The sequence below is a fragment of the Gobio gobio genome (assembly GCF_949357685.1).
Source record: "Gobio gobio genome assembly, chromosome: 8".
Classification (NCBI taxonomy): domain Eukaryota; kingdom Metazoa; phylum Chordata; class Actinopteri; order Cypriniformes; family Gobionidae; genus Gobio; species Gobio gobio.
The window spans coordinates 26,383,288-26,404,278 of record NC_137114.1 but is presented as its reverse complement, the minus strand read 5'-3'; the positions used below and the strand labels follow the sequence as shown (position 1 = coordinate 26,404,278).

The 20,991-nt window shown below is 36.3% G+C and overlaps 1 protein-coding gene across 1 annotated transcript in view; it reads left to right on the top strand.

Annotated features, from left to right (window-relative positions):
- The window catches only part of frya (furry homolog a), a 65,733-nt gene that overhangs the window by 24,763 nt on the left and 19,979 nt on the right, over nt 1-20,991 (top strand). The window contains 22 exon segments of the mRNA XM_079824314.1: nt 510-699; nt 808-932; nt 1,640-1,697; nt 1,950-2,041; nt 2,154-2,326; nt 2,857-3,017; nt 4,756-4,866; nt 6,285-6,439; nt 7,020-7,119; nt 7,248-7,419; nt 8,778-9,034; nt 9,134-9,280; nt 9,405-9,573; nt 11,030-11,120; nt 11,393-11,475; nt 11,879-12,029; nt 13,120-13,223; nt 13,737-13,919; nt 16,832-17,033; nt 20,100-20,221; nt 20,335-20,522; nt 20,599-20,690. Coding sequence (XP_079680440.1) covers nt 510-699; nt 808-932; nt 1,640-1,697; nt 1,950-2,041; nt 2,154-2,326; nt 2,857-3,017; nt 4,756-4,866; nt 6,285-6,439; nt 7,020-7,119; nt 7,248-7,419; nt 8,778-9,034; nt 9,134-9,280; nt 9,405-9,573; nt 11,030-11,120; nt 11,393-11,475; nt 11,879-12,029; nt 13,120-13,223; nt 13,737-13,919; nt 16,832-17,033; nt 20,100-20,221; nt 20,335-20,522; nt 20,599-20,690 — 3,126 coding nt within the window.

The window sequence follows — 20,991 nt, the reverse complement described above, 5'->3', positions numbered from 1 at the left end:
TTATAAAGTTACAAAATATTTCTGTTTCAAAGTTCATTCATCAAATAATCCTTAAAAAATGTATAATTGTTTCCACAAATATATTAAGCAGCACAACTGTTGCGTCAACATTGATAATAATAATGTTAAATGTTTCTTGAGCATCAAACCATCATATTAGAATGATTTCTAAAGGACCATGGGACACAGAAGACTGGAGTAATGATACTGAAAATTCAGATTGCCATCATAGGAATAAATTACATTTTTAAATAATATATTCAAATAGAAAACAGCTATTTTAAATTGTTATAATATTTCACAATAGTACAGTTTTACTGAATTTTTGATTAAATAAATGCAGCCCTGTTGAGACTTCTTTCAAAAACATAAAAGATCTTACCACCCCCAGATTTTGAACAATATTATAATTCTATCTGAAGTTTTAATGAGAGTTCATTTGTTCAACAAATATGCTTATTTTTTTTTACTTTACATCAGTTAATTTGTTGGAATGCCTTTATCTTTAGCAACCCAGTTAACGCCAAGAAGACAAGTTCAGCTGGTTCAGCAGACACCTTTGTGTCTCTATGGAGAAACTATCTGATTCTGTGTTTTGGTGTGGCCAAACCCAGCATCATGAGCTCAGGTCATCTTCGAGCTTCCACCCCTGAGATCATCACTCCCAGTACAGAAAACAACAGCAGCTATGACAACAAGGTGGGTGGGGCTTCTTTTGCATCACGCACCAGTCATGTCTACAGTCATACGCCCCAGTCAGTCATTTAATAACTTGATGGAATCACTGATTAACGTCTTGTTTGTTAGATCCTGGGCACCCCGTCTGTGGCCTGGCTGCTGAAGCAGTTGGTCCCTCTGATGCGTTCAGAAAGCATTGAGATCACAGAATCTTTAGTGCTTGGATTTGGCCGCACAAATTCACTGGTTTTCAGGTACTATGTTGCACATATCTCTGATCTCTGATGACATAACTGGACAGTTTTCTCACATTTGGTGAAATCCGAAACATTGAAGACTTACTGTAGATGACTCAAGTTCCTACAAGACACCACATTCTCATGACATTATACAACCAGATTGAAGTCAACATACTGTTTTAATGTTTCAAATAATCTGTTTGAATGTTTTTAATGTCATGTAAGTTCAGTGTAAGATTGTTTAAGATAAGATGTGAGGAGCAGCATAAATCTGATGTTCACATTCTAGTCATACCTCAGTTTTGCACTTGTCAGGTTTTTGAATTCCTTGACTTTGATAAGGTGACGCGCAAACACAGTATACAAATAATTTTTACCATGAATGGCCAGCAAATAAAATATTAAAATGTCAGTTCATAGAACAATGTTTAGTTTATTGTGTAATTAATACCTTTTTTTGTTTTCATAAGCAAATGTAAAAAAGAAGCATTTCATTTTCACTTGATTTTCACAATTACATTTTGAAATCATCCCTAAATCTAAACCTAAAGCAGTGATCAGATGTCATATTACATTAGTTACTGTATGTCTGCTTACTTCAGTTCTTGGAATCTTAAATGTATTTTGGGGAAATAGAGCAATTACTGCTCTATAAACCCTGGCAGCACAGTATTGATTCTTCTTTAGCCTTATTGATTTTATATTTGTTGTGTCTCGTACAGAGAGCTGATTGAGGAACTGCATCCTTTGATGAAGGAAGCTCTGGAAAGAAGACCTGAGGTCAGTTTTTAGATTAAGTCAGATCAGCTGGTATGTGCCATGACTTGTTGTATTGTAAATGGCCCGCTCAAGCCATGCATACATGACTTATCTTGCACAACAAAAAAGTAAAAAAAAGAAGAAAAAAAAAGACCTCAGTACAAGGTCATGGAAAACCTTAAATGTCAGGGATTACCACACTTCAAAAATGTAAATAATTTTGGAAAAGTAATTTCTATAGTAAAGTAATTGTTCAAGTAATGTGTCTACTAGAATAAAAAGAGGCGAGAAAGAAGAGATCTGCTGAGACTCCAGCTCCTCAGGATCTTTGAGCTGCTGGCGGACGCCGGTGTCATCAGTGACAGGTGAGAAGGATCTTATTATTATGGATTCTGTTCTCTGGACTCCTCCATTGCGTCTCATTATGAACTCGCAGGCTATAAAACATGAAATGATCCCCGCCCCTCTGTCTCTCAGCACTAATGGAGCGCTGGAACGTGATACGCTGGCCCTGGGTGCTCTCTTTCTTGAGTATGTGGACCTGACCCGGATGCTTCTGGAAGCTGAGAATGACAAAGACATGGAGATTCTTAAAGACATTCGAGCTCACTTCAGCGCCATGGTGGCCAATCTCATACAGTGTGTCCCAGGTGAAGAGGAAGCAAAAGATGTTTCACAAACTCAACATACAATTAATGTCAGCATGAAATCAAAATGTAGCCCATTTACTATCTTAATACGCATTCCTGTTTGTGCTCAATGTTTTAATTCATGAATAGTCACAATATTGTTCTTCCTACTTTAAATATTTATTGACAACATTAAGTAATGACATCATACTGGCGCTCCTGAAGCTGTATCCCGCTCTGGGAAGTGCTCCACATTTTCTTTGTTTAGGAAATGGAATTCATTGCTAGGTGATGGTGTACTCCTGACGTCAGCCTTGATTTAGACTCCCTAGTGGAGACACTGCCCAAAATAGCAGTAGATTAGATGAAGAGCCACTTCGTGGGCAAATGAAATGAGTTGTATAATGGCCAGCCATTTCCCTACTCTCCCTCAAAAAGCTAAACTAAAACCATTCAGTTTTTAAATTGTTTAGTCATAAAATATTGTTTCTAGTGTTCCTTCTTTTGAGATCTAATCCCTCTCTCCCTTTTTTTGTTTTATTGTATCGCAGTGCATCATCGGCGTTTCCTCTTCCCTCAGCAAAGCCTTCGACACCATCTCTTCATCCTTTTCAGCCAATGGGCTGGGCCTTTCAGTATAATGTTCACGCCCCTGGATCGCTATAGTGACCGGAACCATCAGATCACTCGATACCAGTATTGTGCTCTTAAGGTAGTACAGACTATACATGATATTATGTATAACTTTACACTATTTTGATAACCATTTTTATGTTGTCTCAATTTCAATTTTATATTAGATGGGTTTTTATTTTTTTAAATAGTACAGTATTCATAAATAATGCTAAATAAGAATTAGAGCTGTCAAACGATTAATCGCGATTAATCGCATCCAAAATATTTGTGTTTATACTGTGTATATGTATATGTATATTTGAATACACACACATACATGTATATATTTAAGAAATATTTGCATCTATATACTGTATATATATTTATATAATTTATATTATATAGAAATATAAATATTTGTTTATATGAATCTAACACATTTTTTTTAGTGTATTTATATATATATATATATATATATATATATATATATATATATATATATATATATATATATATATATATATATATATATATATATATATAATAATTATACACAGTAAACACACATATATTATCCAAACACAAACTTGTAATTATTTTGACAGCACTAAAATAATATTTAAATTATTAAAAAGATACACATTACCGGTCAAAATTTTTGGAAATATTACTGGTCATTTTTGTAAAGACTCTTATGCTCACCAAGGCTGTATTTATTTAATCAAAAATACAGGAAAAACAGTAATGTTGTGAAATATTATTACAATTATAATTACATATTAACGTATGTTAAAATACTTTTTTATTTTTGCATCATCCTACAGAAATCATTCTAATTAGCTGATTTGGTGCTCAAGTTTCTATTTTCTCTTTATTATCAGGATTCTTTGACAAATAATAAAGAACAGCATTTATTTTAAAATAGATTTTTTTTTAAGTATACATTTTTTTTTTTTTTTTACTCTCACTGACCCCAAACTGTGCAATAATGTATATATTTAAATATATATATAGTATATATATTTTTTTATATATGTATATATTTTTTTTTAAAGAGGAACATTATCATAATATATAAAAATAATAATAATTTTAAATAATAAAAAAACACATATTTTTACATGAATATTTGTTTGGAAAAATCTGCTTGTAAAAGCAATGGAACGGGATGATGTTTAAGCATGGCTCTATTTTAAAACATTGCTTGTGTTGCTAATTCAGACCACAGACATATACTCCACTAATTTTATCTCCAGAGGTCTACTTATAGCCTAGGAAGTGCTGTAGTCATTTAAAGTGCAAGACCTCAATGTAGACACGCATGCCAAAGAGACAAAAGTGGGTTCGTTAAGTGACGAATGAGTCCATTTGTGATGACAGTGCATGTGTGCTTTGTTTTGTCTGTGGGAACCTTGTACTCATAATGTCGGCTCTGTGCAGACAACGTGTAAACATAGAGTTCATGTCAGGTTTGTTCAGGTTAGGATTTCTGGAAAAATGACACCCACCTCTAAAGCTATGTGTGTATGTGTAGTTTCTTGTTTTGCCGTAAACCCCTTCCCCATAATGGAAAGGCGGGTGTTGTAAGACGATCATATATAATGTTGTAGCAATTGTAAAAGGTGTGTAATTTCAAGACCCTGGCGTCATTAAAACATACAAACATCCAGAACATGATATGAGCCCTGTGAGCCTCTTCCCTGTTTCTTTGAAGTTTTTTTTGTGTGTGTTCTGTTGGACACGATAGGACGTGATTTCCTCAAAACAGGAAATTCCAAGTTTTTCATGAAAGCTTTGCATGAAAGAATGTTGTTGTTTTTTTCTTCTTTTCATAGGCCATGTCGACTGTGCTTTGTTGTGGCCCTGTGTTTGACAACGTAGGGCTCTCTCCTGATGGCTACCTCTATAAGTGGCTGGATAACATCCTTGCCTGTCAGGATCTGCGGGTATGCAGCCAAACACTCATGACCCACATACGTTCTCACTCGCTGCTTTGGTGTTGACTGTTGATAGTGCTATAACAACGCAACCATCTTTAAAATGATTTGTGCCTTTTGACCTAGTGCAAATTTGCTGAGGGACTTTTCATAAGATAAGCCACTTTTCTTAGATGTCTCTCTCTCTCTCTTTTCCGGCTGGTTAATGAGCAATGTTTTGTTTTCATTGTTCTGCAAATGTTGGTTTTTCAAAAGTCTAAGTGAAAGTCTGGCTTTGAGCCCTGAAATATTTGTGTTAGAACAAGACAGTACACTACCATTCAAAAGTTTGGATTTATTTGCATTTATTTGATCAAAAATACAGGAAAAACTGTAATATTGTGAAATGTTATTACAATTTAAAATTAAAAAGTATATTTTATTCCTGGGATGGCAAAACTGTATTTTCAGCATTATTACTCCAGTATTCAGGTTCACATGATCCTTCAGAAATCATTCTAATATGATGATTTTGAAACATTTCTTATCAATTATTATAAAAGTTGAAAACAGCTTTGCTGCTTAATATTTTTTTATTATAAATGTATTCACTGTCACTTTAGCATACATTTAATGTATCCTTGTTTAATAAAAATATTATTTTTTAAAAAGTATTAATTAATTATTAAATAACTGTAAGTAGCTGGTTTTCTGGTCTTCATTGGTATACAGTGGTATAACTGGTCTTTCAGCCTGGATAAGTGCCCAAATCCCCTCTAAAACCAGCAAACTAGACCGGTTTGACCCATCTGATCTGACCAGCTAAGACCAGAAACAGCTGTTTTAGGATGTTTCAACATCAATTAGACTGCCACAAATTTAGGAACCATGCTGAAAAATCTAGCTGAAACCTGATGACAGCTAGTTTTACATGGTCTTTACCTGGTCAAAGCTGGTCATTAGCCAGTCCAAGTTGGTCTAAGATGGTTTACACACTATTGTAGAGAAAAGAGGCCTGATCAGTTTGACTACCAGCTAGTGCAGCCAAGGTCAAGCTGGTTAGAATTGGTAAAACATTTTAGCTCAGCTACGAACCTGTTGCTGTTTGCATACACTTCTTAGACTAATTTTACAAGTTAGTCATTAAAACACCGGTCACAACTTTTTTTAGGTTAGTAATATAACAAGGAAGATTGAAAAGCAAGATTGATTACCCCTTGGCTAGTTGGTCAGACTAGTTATCAAGAGTCTTAACATAGTGGCTGTGTTTATACAACCAGCCTCCACCAGTTGATCAGAAACAACTTTGACTGGTTGACCATCTTGACCACCATGATCATCAACTTCATGGTGTTCAAGAGGGTCAGCCAGTCAAAGTGACCTTGTTGTGGTTTTGTATCACTTATCACTTCAATAGATAACAAATGTGATCCTCTTATCCTACTCAGGTGCATCAGCTGGGCTGTGAGGTGGTGGTTCTTCTGCTGGAACTTAACCCAGATCAGGTGAATTTGTTTAACTGGGCCGTGGACCGATGTTACACCGGCTCCTGCCAGCTGGCATCTGGTTGCTTCAAAGCCATTGCCACTGTCTGTGGTAGCAGGTATGCTGGGGACTGAAAAGCCAGAGCAAATAAAGATTTTTTTTCAGTTTAATGCTTCTAACTCTTGTGATAAATGAAATCTGCCTCCTGCTGCTAGTCTGTGCTGTGACTCTCGTTTGGGTTACGCTGTATTGGGCAGACACGTTCCCTTTTTATTTGTAGAGTTTGTTCTCTAACTGAACTAAATGATTTTATTAGCCGGTGCCACGGTGGGCGAGTGATGTAACCGGTGTTGTGTCTGAACACCGATAACACAGACTATCGCAGCAAGCCTAATTGGCACCAAACCTTTGAACGATAGTTTAAGACAATACCTTTAACTTTAATATGACTATAAAAATGTCTATAGAGTATAAAGTTCTTCAAATGTTTTGTTTTGCCAGATTTCCCACAGCAGATAAAAACCCTATTCAATAGAGCTTTGGTGGTGTTTGTCTGCATTCTTTCTCATGATCATTTGTTTACATATTTAGTGCCAAGACTAGACATAACTTTGGAATGAAGCCCCTCATTAACATATTTAGCACAAAAAAAACCTAAGTTGTTTTTTATGTAGGTGATCTTTTATTTTCTTTCATAGAAACTACTCCAGTGATATCGTGACTCTGCTGAACCTTGTTCTCTTCAAAGCGTCCGACACCAACAGGGAGATCTACGAGATCGCTATGCAATTAATGCAGGTCAGAGAGAGAACATTCTCTGCCAAAGAAGTGTTGTAATAATAGAAAGTGTCCTGGATTAAATGGTGTGTTTGTGTGCTAATCTGTTTAAATGCTTGTGTGTGTGCCTGTGTTTTCTGGTTGAATAGATTCTGGAGGCCAAGCTGTCTGTGTATTCTAAGAGGATTGTGGAACAGAAAAGTGGTGCTATCCTGAATGGGACACACGGGCCTCTTCCTCCCCTCTACAGTCTCTCTGTAACCCAGCTTTCTAAACAACTTGCCAGGATGTACCCTGAACTAACCCTGCCCCTTTTCTCAGGTATAAAATGGGAGGATAAAGATGGACACAGACTGCATGTGTGTTAATGACACTCTCTGAAACACGCTGAAAACCCTTAAAACCGTAAACGTTATAGTTTACTTGTAGTACTATATATACTTATAGTAATTTTAGTACTTCAACTTAAACTTATTCTATTTTCGTTACTTGCCAATGCAACATTCTAGTTTTTGTTTAAGTATACTTTTTTCATCTTTTTATTTTACATTTATTGTAATTAATAAAAATGATTTTGAATAGTTTTATTTTTAAGTTAACAATAAGTCCTATGGCATGCGATTATCATAGAAAGTCATTTTGAATAATTTCCATTTAAAATATGCAGTTGTCACATTGTTTCTAAAATATAACCATAACTCTTAAACATTATACTTTTTACTGAAGGAGAAATGTGTAAAGTTATAACCAATTTTTGTGACAGTGTAAATCTGGCAAATCTGCAGAAAGATACCAGGAAATTACATATTATATTATCTGAACAATATTGAACATGAATACCTGGACCAAACTTCCCCACCTAGAAAAGTAATTCCACCTCAACCGTACGACTTATATAATATATTTTATATAATATTTCTCACACATCAAATACTATCAAATACACCAATCAGGCATAATATAACCATTTTTGCTTTATGGTAAGGTTCATTATTCTGCTAAAAGAGGCCACAGCCAACAAACTGCGATGCACTGTGTATGTTGACACCTTTCTATCAGAACCAGCATTAACTTCTTGAGCAATATGAGCTACAGTAGCTCGTCTGTTTAATCGGACCACACGGGCCAGCCTTCCCTGCCCACGTGCATTAATGAGCCTTGGCCGCCCATGACTCTTTTCACCACTGTTCCTTCCTTGGATCTCTTTTGATAGATACTGACCACTGCAGACCGGGAACACCACACAAGAGCTGCAGTTTTGGAGATGCTCTGACCCAGTCGTCTAGCCATCACAATATGACCTTTGTCAAACTCGCTCAAATCCTTGCGATTGCCCATTTTTCCTGCTTCTAACACATCAACTTAGAGGACAAAATGTTCACTTGCTGCCTAATATATCCCACCCACTAACAGGTGTCACTTTACCTATCACAATGTTATGCCTCATCGGTGTAATAAATTCTTAAAAGTACTTTTACAAAAATACAGTCATCATATATCTGCACATTTACCTCTCCAGTACAGTTGCACCATAGACTTTCATTGTAAGTGAATTGTTTCTGGACCTTAAAGTGCATTTAACATGGAATACAGCAAATTTACCCAAACATGTAGAAACACCATTAATATCTATGAATATGTATTATGAAGCTCTATCTTTTTGGATCTCCCATCTCTAGAGGTGAGTCAGAGGTTTCCGACCACTCATCCAAATGGGCGTCAGGTCATGCTGACCTACCTGCTCCCTTGGCTCAGTAACATTGAGCTGGTGGATGGAGGTCTGCTGCCCACAGTCTCGAGTTCGAACAGCCCTGGGGACAACAGGAAGGGATACACTCACAACACCTCAGCACCTCACCTGCTCCGTGGCACAGGCTGGGGGTCACTGCAGGCCTCTTCTCTGGTCCTAAACAACCTCATGTTCATGACCGCAAAGGTACGACAGTAAACCCCTATTACTTCAGTCTTTGCTAAACTAAAAAAAACTATGGTTATTAATACAGCATATTGAGTTGTGTTTCTCTATGTATGCTAGTATGGAGATGATGTCCCAGGTGCAGAAATGGAGAATGCTTGGAATGCTCTCGTCAGTAATGAACGGTGGACTAATAACCTGCGGACAACCCTGCAGTTCCTCATCAGCTTATGTGGAGTCAGCAGCGACACCTCTCTCCTGCCTCACGTAAGTCGTACATTTATTTATTTCATTATGTCGAGATTTTATTGATAAAGCAGGTCATTTGGTTAAAGGATGAATGCGAAGTTGTCCAGTTTGAGTATGTGGACTGTTCTCTATTTATGCTCAGATTAAGAAGGTGGTGATCTATCTGTGTCGCAACAACACCATTCAAACCATGGAGGAGCTGATTTATGAACTTCAGCAGACAGATCCTGTGAACCCTGTTGTGGTGCACTGTGACAATCCTCCGTTTTACCGCTTTTCAGCCACAAGCAAAATTACCACCACCACTTCCGGTATGCATGCTAGATTACAATTACAATTACAATCATCTACCAAATGTCACTCACCATAAAGATAATTTGTGTGTATATACACTACTGTTCAAAAGTTTGGGTCCAAGTAATAATTTTAGTCAGAAAAGAAAAGATGCATTAAATTGATCAAACATGACAGTAAAGACATTTATAATGTCACAAAAGATTTCTATTTCAAATAAATGCTGTTCTTTCAAACTTTATATTCAAGGAATATTCATCAAAGAAACAGTGAAAAAAATGTCTCACAGTTTTTCACAAAAATATTAAACAGCACAACTGTTTTCAACGATGATGATTATAAGAAATCTTACTTGAGCACCAAATTAGAATATTAAAATAATTTCTGAAGGATCATGTGATACTGGAGTAATGGCTGCTGACAGGAATAATTTTACATTTATTTAAAATGTTTAATATTTCCTAGAATCACTGTATTACTTATTATTTCAAATATATTTATTACTTATTATTTTTAAATATTCCAAAGACGAAGATGAGTCACAGGTTCCAATCCAAAGGTATTTAATAAAAGAATATCCAACACAACGTAACAGTGTTCAACACACAAACAATAACCGACCATGAACTGAGGAAACACAGGAACTTAGGGTATGTTTATATGACAGCGATGTACAAAAAAACTGACAATTGTCAAAACGATCCCCATTCACACAAATCTGCGAAAATGACTAAAAAGTCAGTAGATGGAGATGTCGCTGTGTCAAGAAACACTCGTACACGCGAAACACTCGAAACACGCGAACACGTAATACACATGCGTGAACATGTAACACAATTGCGTATGACTTCACTGTTTTCACAAATTCACGTTTTTGTTGTTTACATGGAGATTGTAAAGGTATCGTTTTCAAAACCTTGCACTTTGAAACCCGTTTTCAAAAGCTTGCGTTTCCAGGCCCCCAAAACGCTGTTGTCATGAAAATGAACGGCTAAAACGCATAAAAAGTTTTCTGTTTTCAGTTGAAAACGGTGTTGTGTAAACATACGCTTAAATATACAATGACAATGAACTAAAAGACTGACAGGTGTGATGATCGAATGAAATGCCATGGTAACTGATGAGAGCGGGAAAAGTGAACAAAGACAACAGGAAATAATGACAAGCAAACTAAAAAGTCCATGAAAATGAAACAAAACAAAAAAATGACTAAATATATGTGACAAATATTTTGAATCAAATAAATGCAGCCTCAGTGAGCATAAGTAAAAATATTACAAAATCTTACCAACCCCAAACATTTGAACAATACTGTTTTCTGAATATATTTGAATTGTATATATCTGTCAAGGCAAAAAACATTGTAAATGCATAAAGCGAAAACTGCAAAAAGCAATATGACAGTGAAATAGTGTTTATGTGTTGATCATGTATTTCATGACACATGCTGTATTAATAAATATGTCTCTAAAGGTCCACCTTCAAGTTGCAAAACATTAGTGTGTGGCCAGGAAAACATACCTGACACGGATAACTCGCCAATCACAAAGGAGTGTGATGACAGGTATGTCCCACAAACCGCACAATATACATATGAGCCATAAGACTCTTCCCTGTTCATGTTTGATGATAGTTTGAGGTTACCCCCACAATAAGCATTACAAACAGAACTCATTACAAATCATTTTGAAGCTGGTACCTTTATCCAAAGAGACTTGTCATACACTTCCCCTGGAGAAATCAATAGCAAAATGATTTTGCATGTTTATATTTGATACATGCATTGAAAACTGCTTCATATACATCATATACATGCCTTTTTTCTTTCCACCAAAGGCTGAGCAACATCTTACGAGCACATAACCGCCTGGAGTCTCGGTACAGCAGCAGTTCTGGAGGTTCCTACGACGAGGAAAAGAGTGAGTGAAGTTCATAACCCTACAGAGGGACAAAAACAGTTCAGGAATGATTGATATTTACTTAATACAGTGGAGAAGCTTCTGAGCAAAGTCAAGTTCAATTTTTCCTTTGGCCATGGATATATATAAGACAGTTCAATAACTTTTTTAGTGTAGAGTAGACCATCTAATTTCTTTCTGGAATTTGAGATATTTCTGATACATTTCAGCTTGAAATAGTTTAAGCTTAATGATTTTTGAGTGTGATTGCATTAGGCATGAGGTATGACAGTTGTGTAATTTGTCTGTCTACATACCACTCATGCTTTGAGGGTAAAATCCTGTTTTATTACAGGTCTCATGGATGAAAGGCATACCTGTCAGGGATGGCGTGTTGTTTTGATCCTTTTTGCTTTGCTTGCAGGTGAGCCGCTCCCACCATATGCCATGTGGCTTATGAGTGTGATGGAAACCAATCAGCCGCTTCCTCTTCCCATGCCAGTTAACGGAGGCTGCTGGGCACCGCTGGTCGATTATCTACCCGAAACCGTCACTCCACGAGGACCCCTCCACAGGTCAAGCTTCTGGAGTTTTGTTTTGATTTCATTATTTTATTTTAGCGTAACCAGAACTCAAACTTTATACTTGTTACTGGAGAATAGAGGAGACATGTCTTTGTAAAATTATACGTTGATATAGTCACAGTTATCGTATAATGATGTTGGTGTCATCTTGTCATTGTCTCGTCTTAATCATGGAAAAAGGTTGTCAACAAACATTTTTGGTCATTGATTTTATTAACAAAATTCATACTAGTTATAACCAAGCTTCATGCTGTGAGCCGGTAAATCTGGGAAACCTGCACAAATATATCAGGAAATTACATAAATGTTACATGGATACCTGAAGCAAACTTTACCCACAAGAAAATTATGCTATCTAGAGAAGTAATTCCACCTCAGCCAGACAAATTCATATCCTATTTTATAACAAATATCAAAAAATGTTTATTGAAGAATTTATAAAAATGCTTTAACAAAAATATGATCGTCATATTTCTGCACTTTAAAATTTCCAGTGCCATAGATTTCTATCATAAGTGATTTATTGCATTGAATTTTTTTTATTTTTATAAATACGTTAAAGCAGTCATTAAGTTACAAAAATAACTCAATACTCTCTACTTCTTCACATTATGTAACAACCTTTTATTCAGATTTAGAATCACTGTCAAAATCTCGTCAGTCACCCAGACTAGAATTACATACTGGCTTTTAAAGGACTGTAACTTGACTCAGTTTAATTTAATCTCTCATCATAAAACACAATTCTTATCAGTCCCGCAGATTATGTAATCCTTGAATCTTAAAGCATGTGACTCTGCAGTTATCAGACAGATGGAAAATAGATGATCAGAAGCTGCAGTGCTGTCGTCAGAGCCCCTTTGACCCGAAAAACTGAGATAACACTTTACCAATGTTCTTTTTAACATCTGCTTAGGAACTATGATAACCATGCCCATCGTCAATGTAATGACAAAACCAACATACTTCCTTTAAGAATTTTTTTTGTCACCCAGTCGCAGCTGTCAAAATGTTCTGTTCTTTTTGAAAGGTCATTGCTGGTATGTGTTTTTTGTTCATGTACTGGTTTTGTCTGGTTCAGGTGTAACATAGCAGTGATCTTCATGACGGAGCTGGTGGTGGATCACAGTGTGAAGGAGGACTGGGCCCTACACCTCCCTCTTCTGCTCCACGCCTGTTTCCTGGGTCAGTAGAGCCTTTGTGTTCTGTTCTCATCACAATTTGGGACATTTCATCAGGGATTAGACCCTCTAGATTAAGGCTGCAATACTTGAGTCAGGTGAAAAATACTGTTTTTACTTTAGTACACTGTAATTTTATCCAAAATGGATGTGCATTTATCATATCTTTGTTTTTTTTAATCTAATGTCATCTAAACATGTCTTGTGACTATAACTATGTGGCTTGCTATGAGTACAATGTTGTCAGTGAAAGCAGTAGCTGCAATCTCCTGAACATGTAGGATGGAACAACCTTATCTTTTTTAGAAGTATGTGAAATATTTGTATCCCTGCGGATTGAGAACATTATTAATTTCAAATCAAAACAACATTTAGATGTTGACAGACTTAAAAAAGAAAATCCCCCCCCCAAAAAAAAAAAAAAAAAACGAATTCTAGAACCAGATATTCCCACTTAACCCCCAAATAAATGAATGCAGGTAAAAATATAAATCTTTAGAATGTGGCTCTTTTTTAGGTATGGACCACTACCGCCCAGAGGTGTTTGAACACTGTAAGAGGCTCCTCTTGCACCTTCTCATCACGTTATCTTGCAACAACAATTTCAGCCTCATTGCCTCCGTTCTGTTAAACACCAGAGATGCCAACAGCAACAAGAGCCTGACCTTCAAACCCATCTACCAGCCTGAGTTCTACACAGGTAGTAGACTTGATATTCAAAATATGTCTGGAAAAAGAGTTAAAATGTTTGTTTTTATGTATTATATTTCATATATCAGGATTTTATTTATTGAACAAAAAATATTGCTTTAAATGTATTTATTTATTTATCTTGGGGTACTCAGTTTTAATGCCAGTGCCAACCAAAGATGAAACCAGGTTAAAAATAGATCATATAAATATATTTTTACTAAAAATAAATAAATATATTTAATACAACATACATTTATATATATATATATACATATATGTGTTAAGATTGATTTAAAATACTTATTCATATTAATTTCAAAATATCAGTAACATTAGTTATTCTTGCCATTACTTTACCAAAAGCAGCATGTGCATCACAACACAGAGGCTTATATTTTGTAAAATATCATTCTACATTCTGAAGAGCATGGATATGAGTGATAGGGGCCAGAAGGGCACCAAGTGCAACATGTTCCTGGATCAACATTCCGATCAATCAATCAGATTTGAGGGACACGTTATTCATCAGTGTTATTCACCTATCATTTCCCTCTAATTTTAGGCATAAATTATGGGTAGGGGTAGGTTTAGGGGTAGGGACAGGAATGTTTTTCCGTATGGAAGCTTGTTTCGGCCACAGAATAAAAATTTTAAATGTAATTGCAACTTTTTTTCTATATAAAGTCGCAATTCTGACTTTATAACTTGCAATTCTGACATTTGTTTCTCGCATTTGTTATAAAGTCAGAATTGCATGATATAGTCGCAATTCTTGCAATTCTGACTTTATAACTTGCAATTGCGACTTTATATCACGTAATTCTGACTTTGTAACAAGCAATTGCGAGATATGAAGTCCGAATAATGGGAAAAATTTCAGCCTTTTTCCCCCTCAGAATTGGACTTTATGACTCGCAATTGCGAGTTTATATATCGCTATTCTGAGTCCAATTCTGAGGGGGAAAAAGACTGACTTTTTTTCCCATTATTCGGACTTCATGTCTCGCAGTTGCGAGTTATAAAAGTCAGAATTGCATGATATCAAATTGTCTTGCTTGGCAAAAACACAGTGACCATCAGATGTTGTAGATTGTATACAAAAATTTTTCCAGGAAAGTATGGATCATGTTAGTAATATGCTGTAGAGGCCTTCATCTAAAATGATACTTACAACTCACTCATTTGAACAAAGTTCTAATATGTACTTTGAAACTATGATGCAGCTGTATTCATTTTTATATGTAATTACATTTATTATAACTGTTAGACATTGAAGGGCAAATTCAATGATGAATGCTTTGCACTTTGCAAAGCTCTACATTTTATTAACCCCTAGAGGTCGAAGATCATGCCGGTGCGACTGCCTTGATTTTTTTCTTATCACTGCCAAAGAGATTCAAATAACTCTGTCAATTTTTATCATTCAGGCTAGTGTTATGCATCATTAAACTCTAAATGATAGACTATTTATATTGGATAGTTTACCAAATCAAAAGATTCAGAATTTGTTTTGCTATTGAAATGACTGGGAAAGAAGTGTCGCAATCAACCTGAATTCACCCTATACCTATATTGCATTATGTTGTTTTAAATCCCAAATATTTTACTTATAACATAAATCATTACCAATTATTCAGTGATTTGTATTTACCGAATACTGAATTGTGTTCAATGTCACAATATTACTGTTTTTTAGCATGAGACGTATTTCAAAAACATTAAAAATAGTAGTCAAATCTTTTGATAATTTAAAATATAAAAAACCTTAGTACTGTGTCTTTGGCTCCCACTTTATATTGTTAACTATATTCTAAATAAACTACAACAAAATATATTTATTTTGTCCTGTTACTTAGCTCCCTCAGTCACATACCTGACTCAAAGGCTCATTCATTATGCGGCTCATTATGGGTTCTATTGTCTCCTCTCGTGTAAATCACAGCATTATTCATGATCATTCACACCCCTTCGCATACAGCCTTTGTAAAGAAAAAGTCTTACAAAATGTAAATCAATATATTGTTTTATGTGAATGAGCAGGCACAATGATTCTCACATCAGTTTAGAGCAAAAACTCTAGGCAACAACACCCATTAGTCAAAAGTCTTGAGGACATATAACTATTGTTATCAAAAACCATGCATAAACGTTATTATCTAAAAAATACAAGCATGTACATACATGTTGCTCGCATATTATGGTAGCCCAGTTTGTGTTGAATACAGTGTAATGACACTTTTTCCATTAATATGTTTATAAGCAACTGAAAAAAGCACAAATGTCAGAGCATGTCAAAACTTCTAAAGGGCCCCAAAACTTCTAGGGGTTAAATGTTGTGGAATTCTGATGTCAATAAGACAAATTTAGCAACTTTTCATGAATCCTGTTTATCACACCCTCCTTGCATGAACACTTACACATTGGCTTTGGTATTTGACACATAGCTTTGCAGAGTGCGGTCATGTTGAAATCCTGTAGAGGGGTGGAGGGTGAGAATTCTTATCTGTGCAAGAACAACTTCTGGAAGTGCAGCCAAAAACAATTATATATACACAGAGCATCTAAAGGTCTGATTAGAGCATTCCTATGCACTATTTTTATCTTCTTGCTCCAAAGGGACCATCTATCGGGCCCAGGGGAGACTGGTTTGCACAAGAGGGTGGTCTCACTGTTGTCATGCTGTTAAAGCATGTCTAGGCAAAGTCAATATGATGCTGATAAGATGGCAGTCACAAGCCCGTCATAACAGCATAGCAATAGAAGTATTGTTCTTTAATGTTTGTGATTTGGCTCATTTAGGAATGTTATCACCCTGTTTGTTTGACTTACCTAAATATATGAGTTACTTAAAATGTAGGTTCATCTTCAGAGCTTGTTCCTTTCCAAACCTTTTTTACTCATTCTACATGTGGTGTTCAGTGGGTGTGGACTTCCTGCGGAATGGCCAGGCATCTCCCGTGCCAGATTCCGGCCTCAGTTCCTCCTCTACCTCATCCAGCCTGAGCCTTGGAGGAAGCAGCTCCAACCTTCCTCATCTGGCCCAGGAAGAGGTGGAGCAAATGGAGAGCAGCACTGAAGATGATGAGAAGAGCAGCAAACTCATTGAGTTTCTTACTACCAGGTATACAAACCTAGAATTATATTGTGATCTAGGTAAATCCATTCTGTACTGTTTAAACCACCGTTCAAGTTCAGTTATTTTGACCTTTCTATTTATCAAAGAATCCTGAAATGATCATAGTTTCCACCAAAAAATTAAGCAGCACAACTGTTTTAACTTTGATAATAATAAGAAATATTTATTATCCAAATCATCATATTAGAATTCATTCTAAAGAATCTTGTCACACGACTGGAGTAATGATGCTGAAAATTCACAGGAATAAAATATACTTTACTATATATTAACATGAGGAACAGTTATTTAAATTGTAATGTAATATTTCATAATATTGCTGTTTTTACTGTATTTTTGATCAAATAAATGCAGCCTTGTTGAGCATAAGAGACTTCTTTCAGAGATATTTAAAACAAATATTGAATGCTAGTGTTATAGGCAGATAAATGCTGTAATGTTTTTATTATATTAAACTTACAGTATGTGAAATCCAGATAGAAGGTAACCAATTAAGTGTTTAACTATTAAATACATTTTAAAAGGGACCAAATAGCCTCCAGGCTGCGCTTTAAGTGTGAAAGTGTCGCTGTTAAAGGGTTAGTTCACCCAAAAATGAAATTTCTGTCATTAATTACTCACCCTCATGTCGTTCCAAACCCGTAAGACCTTCGTTCATCTTCGGACCACAGATGAAGATATTTTTGATGAAATCTGAGTGCTCTCTGACCCCTCCATAGACAGCTATTTAAAGGATTAGTTCACTTTTAAATAAACTTTTGCTGATAATTTACTCACCCCCATGTCATCCAAGATGTCCATGTCTTTCTTTCTGCAGTCGAAAAGAAATTAAGGTTTTGGATGAAAACATTCCAGGGGTTTCCTCCATATAATGGACTTCAAAGGGCTGCAAACGGTTCAAGGTCCAAATGACAGTTTCAGTGCAACTTCAGAGGGTTTTACACGATACCAAACGACACCAGATGAAGAATAAGGGTCTTATCTAGCGAAACGACCAGTTTCTGCGAGAAACCGAGCAGTATTTATGCTATTATTTTACCTCTTAACAGAGGAACGCGATCGTCTCTGAGCTCCACCATCACTTCCGGGGAGTGAGGTCAAATTCGATCGTGGTTATAGATATATCAATAGTAGATGCCTCATTCTACTAATCCATGCAGTCGCTAATAAGGCATCTACGTATACATCTATGACCACAATCTTATTTGACCTCACTCTCCGGAAGTAATGGGGGAGCTCAGAGACGATTGCGTTCCTTTGTTAAGAGGTAAAATAATAGCATAAATACTGCTCGGTTTCTCGCAGAAACTGATCGTTTCGCTAGATAAGACCCTTATTCATCGCCTGGTATCGTTTAAAGCCCTTTGAAGCTGCACTGAAACTGTCATTTGGACCTTGAACCGTTTGCAGCCCACTGAAGTCCATTATATGGAGAAAAACCCTGGACTGTTTCATCCAAAACCTTAATTTCTTTTCGTCTGCAGAAAGAAAGACATGGACATCTTGGATGACATGGGAGTAAATTATCAGCAAAAGTTTATTTAAAAGTGAACTAATCCTTTAATGAACATTTTTAAGGTCCAGAAAGGTAGGAAAGACATCGAAAAAATAGTCCATTTGACTCCAGTGGTTCAACCTTAATTTTATGAAGTGACGAGAATATTTTTTGTGCGCAAAAAACAAACAAAACTAATGACTTTATTCAACAATTTCTTCACATCTGTGTCAGTCTCCTACGCTGTTGACGTAGTAAATACAGTCCAGCGCATCCGAGTTATGTCAGAGCTACGCCAGAACGGCAGCTTACCATTGGACGAAGCTGTTCACGTGAGCACCACGACACATGCGTGTGATGCTGACGCAGGAGCTGACCAACGTAAACTGCATAGAAGACTGACACGAAGACATGAAGAACTTGTTTAATAAAGTTGTTATTTTTGTTTGTTTTTTGCACACAAAAAGTATTCTTGTTACTTCATAAAATTAAGATTGTTAAAATAGTCCATTTGACTCCAGTGGATCATGTTTTTAATACCTTTCTGGACCTTGTAAGTGGAAATTAAATAGCTGTCTATGGAGGGGCCTGAGAGCTCTCGGATTTCTTCAAAAATATCTTAATTTTGTTCCAAAGATGAACGAAGGTCTTACGGGTTTGGAACGACATGAGGGTGAGTAATTCATGATAGAAATTTCATTTTTGGGTGAACTAACCCTTAAAGTTAATCTTGAGTTCTTTTCAGTTTATCTTCCCTGTAACTAAAATGAAAGGTAATTTCATGTGAATATTCCAGTGCTGTTCAGGAACTGATTCAGGAAATGACACATCTGATACGTCTTACATCTGACATCACTCAGGATATTACAGACTTGTATGTTGCATTTCATCAATCTACATCCACGCGCTTCTCACTGTGGTGCGGTTTAAACGGGCGTCTGATGTTGGTGCTGGTGTGGGTTCTTTCAGACTGTTCACACTGCAGACAAATCCCATCTTTAAGACCGGCAGTGCTGTTATTTGAACATGCATCTGTATGTTACTTGCACACTACCAAATGACTTTTTTATATAGTATAATAAAATCTTGCATCAGGCTGGAAGTATTGAGATTATAATTATGGTGTTAACAGACATGGTGAACTGAGAAAAGTTTTGAATTGGACATGGAACAAGTTTGGATTTGAGCTGATAGTGTGAACAAGTCTAAATAGGATGGGGAAACAACTTTTTCTTTTCTTTCACTTGAATATTAATTCAAACTATTTTTTCACATACTCTCTAAAAGGTTTCTATCGTGTGTGTTTAAAATATTTTACAAACATCTATTTAATTTATCTTAAGTTTTGACTGAGGAAAGCTATCTGAAACGAAGTTCATCTTTAAACACAAGAGCACTTTTGGTGGTTAGATGGCCTAGTCCGCCATCTAGTGGCAAGCAAGTAGTAATCAAAAATATGGGTCTGCTGTCAAGGTGAATGTAGCTTTTCCTGTCATGAACATAATTTATAGTGTAAGATGCAAGAGTTTAAATAGATATTTGCATGGTTTGTTTAGGCCTTTTGGCCCGTTATGGAGCCATGAAGATATCACTCCTAAGAATCAACACTCAAAAAGCACAGAGCAGCTTACCAACTTCCTGCGACATGTGATGTCTGTGTTCAAAGAGTCCAAATCAGGTAAGACACATTTGTTTTTAGTCATTCCACTGTTCATCGGTATTTCAGTGTTCATCTTTGGTCGCTACTGAATGTCTTTATGTTTGCATGTCACGTGTTCTGTATGTTTGTAGACATTCGGCTTGAGCAGCAGTTGAGTGAAGTGGCGTTGCAGATGGCCCTGTGTAGCTCCTCCAGGCATTACGCTGGACGTTCCTTTCAGGTGTTCAGAGCTCTGCGGCAACCCCTCTCAGCGCTGGCCGTGTCCGACCTGCTTTCGCGCTTGGTGGAGGTGGTCGGGGAGCATGGAGAGGAGGTTCAGGTGAGGTTTGGGCTCCTTAATGACAGTTTTGACAGATTCAGTAAGAGAATAAACTCACAATGCATCTTCTCCACAGGGTTATGTGATGGAGCTTCTTCTCACTCTTGAGTCAGTCGTGGATAATCTAGCTGAGTGCTTGAAGAACAATGACTTATTTGTCATACTACGGTAAGTTCCTGCCGTATAACATTAACCCTGGAAAACCTGACATGATATAAGTAAAAAAAAAAAGTTGTAATAATTTATTGAGACTTAACCCTTAAAGAGTTTCTGTATCTTGGAGGATACAGACATTTAACAGGCTGTAGGGGGAAGGGCCATGGGGGGATGGGCATTATGTGGTTGCAGTTGATGAGAAACACTAATGGGAGGATGGGTCATGTAATCAGGGTCATGTGACTTTATGCCAACATTCCAAACATTTGTATCAAAATCCAAAATGGCAGCATACGTGGACAAAGACACTGGC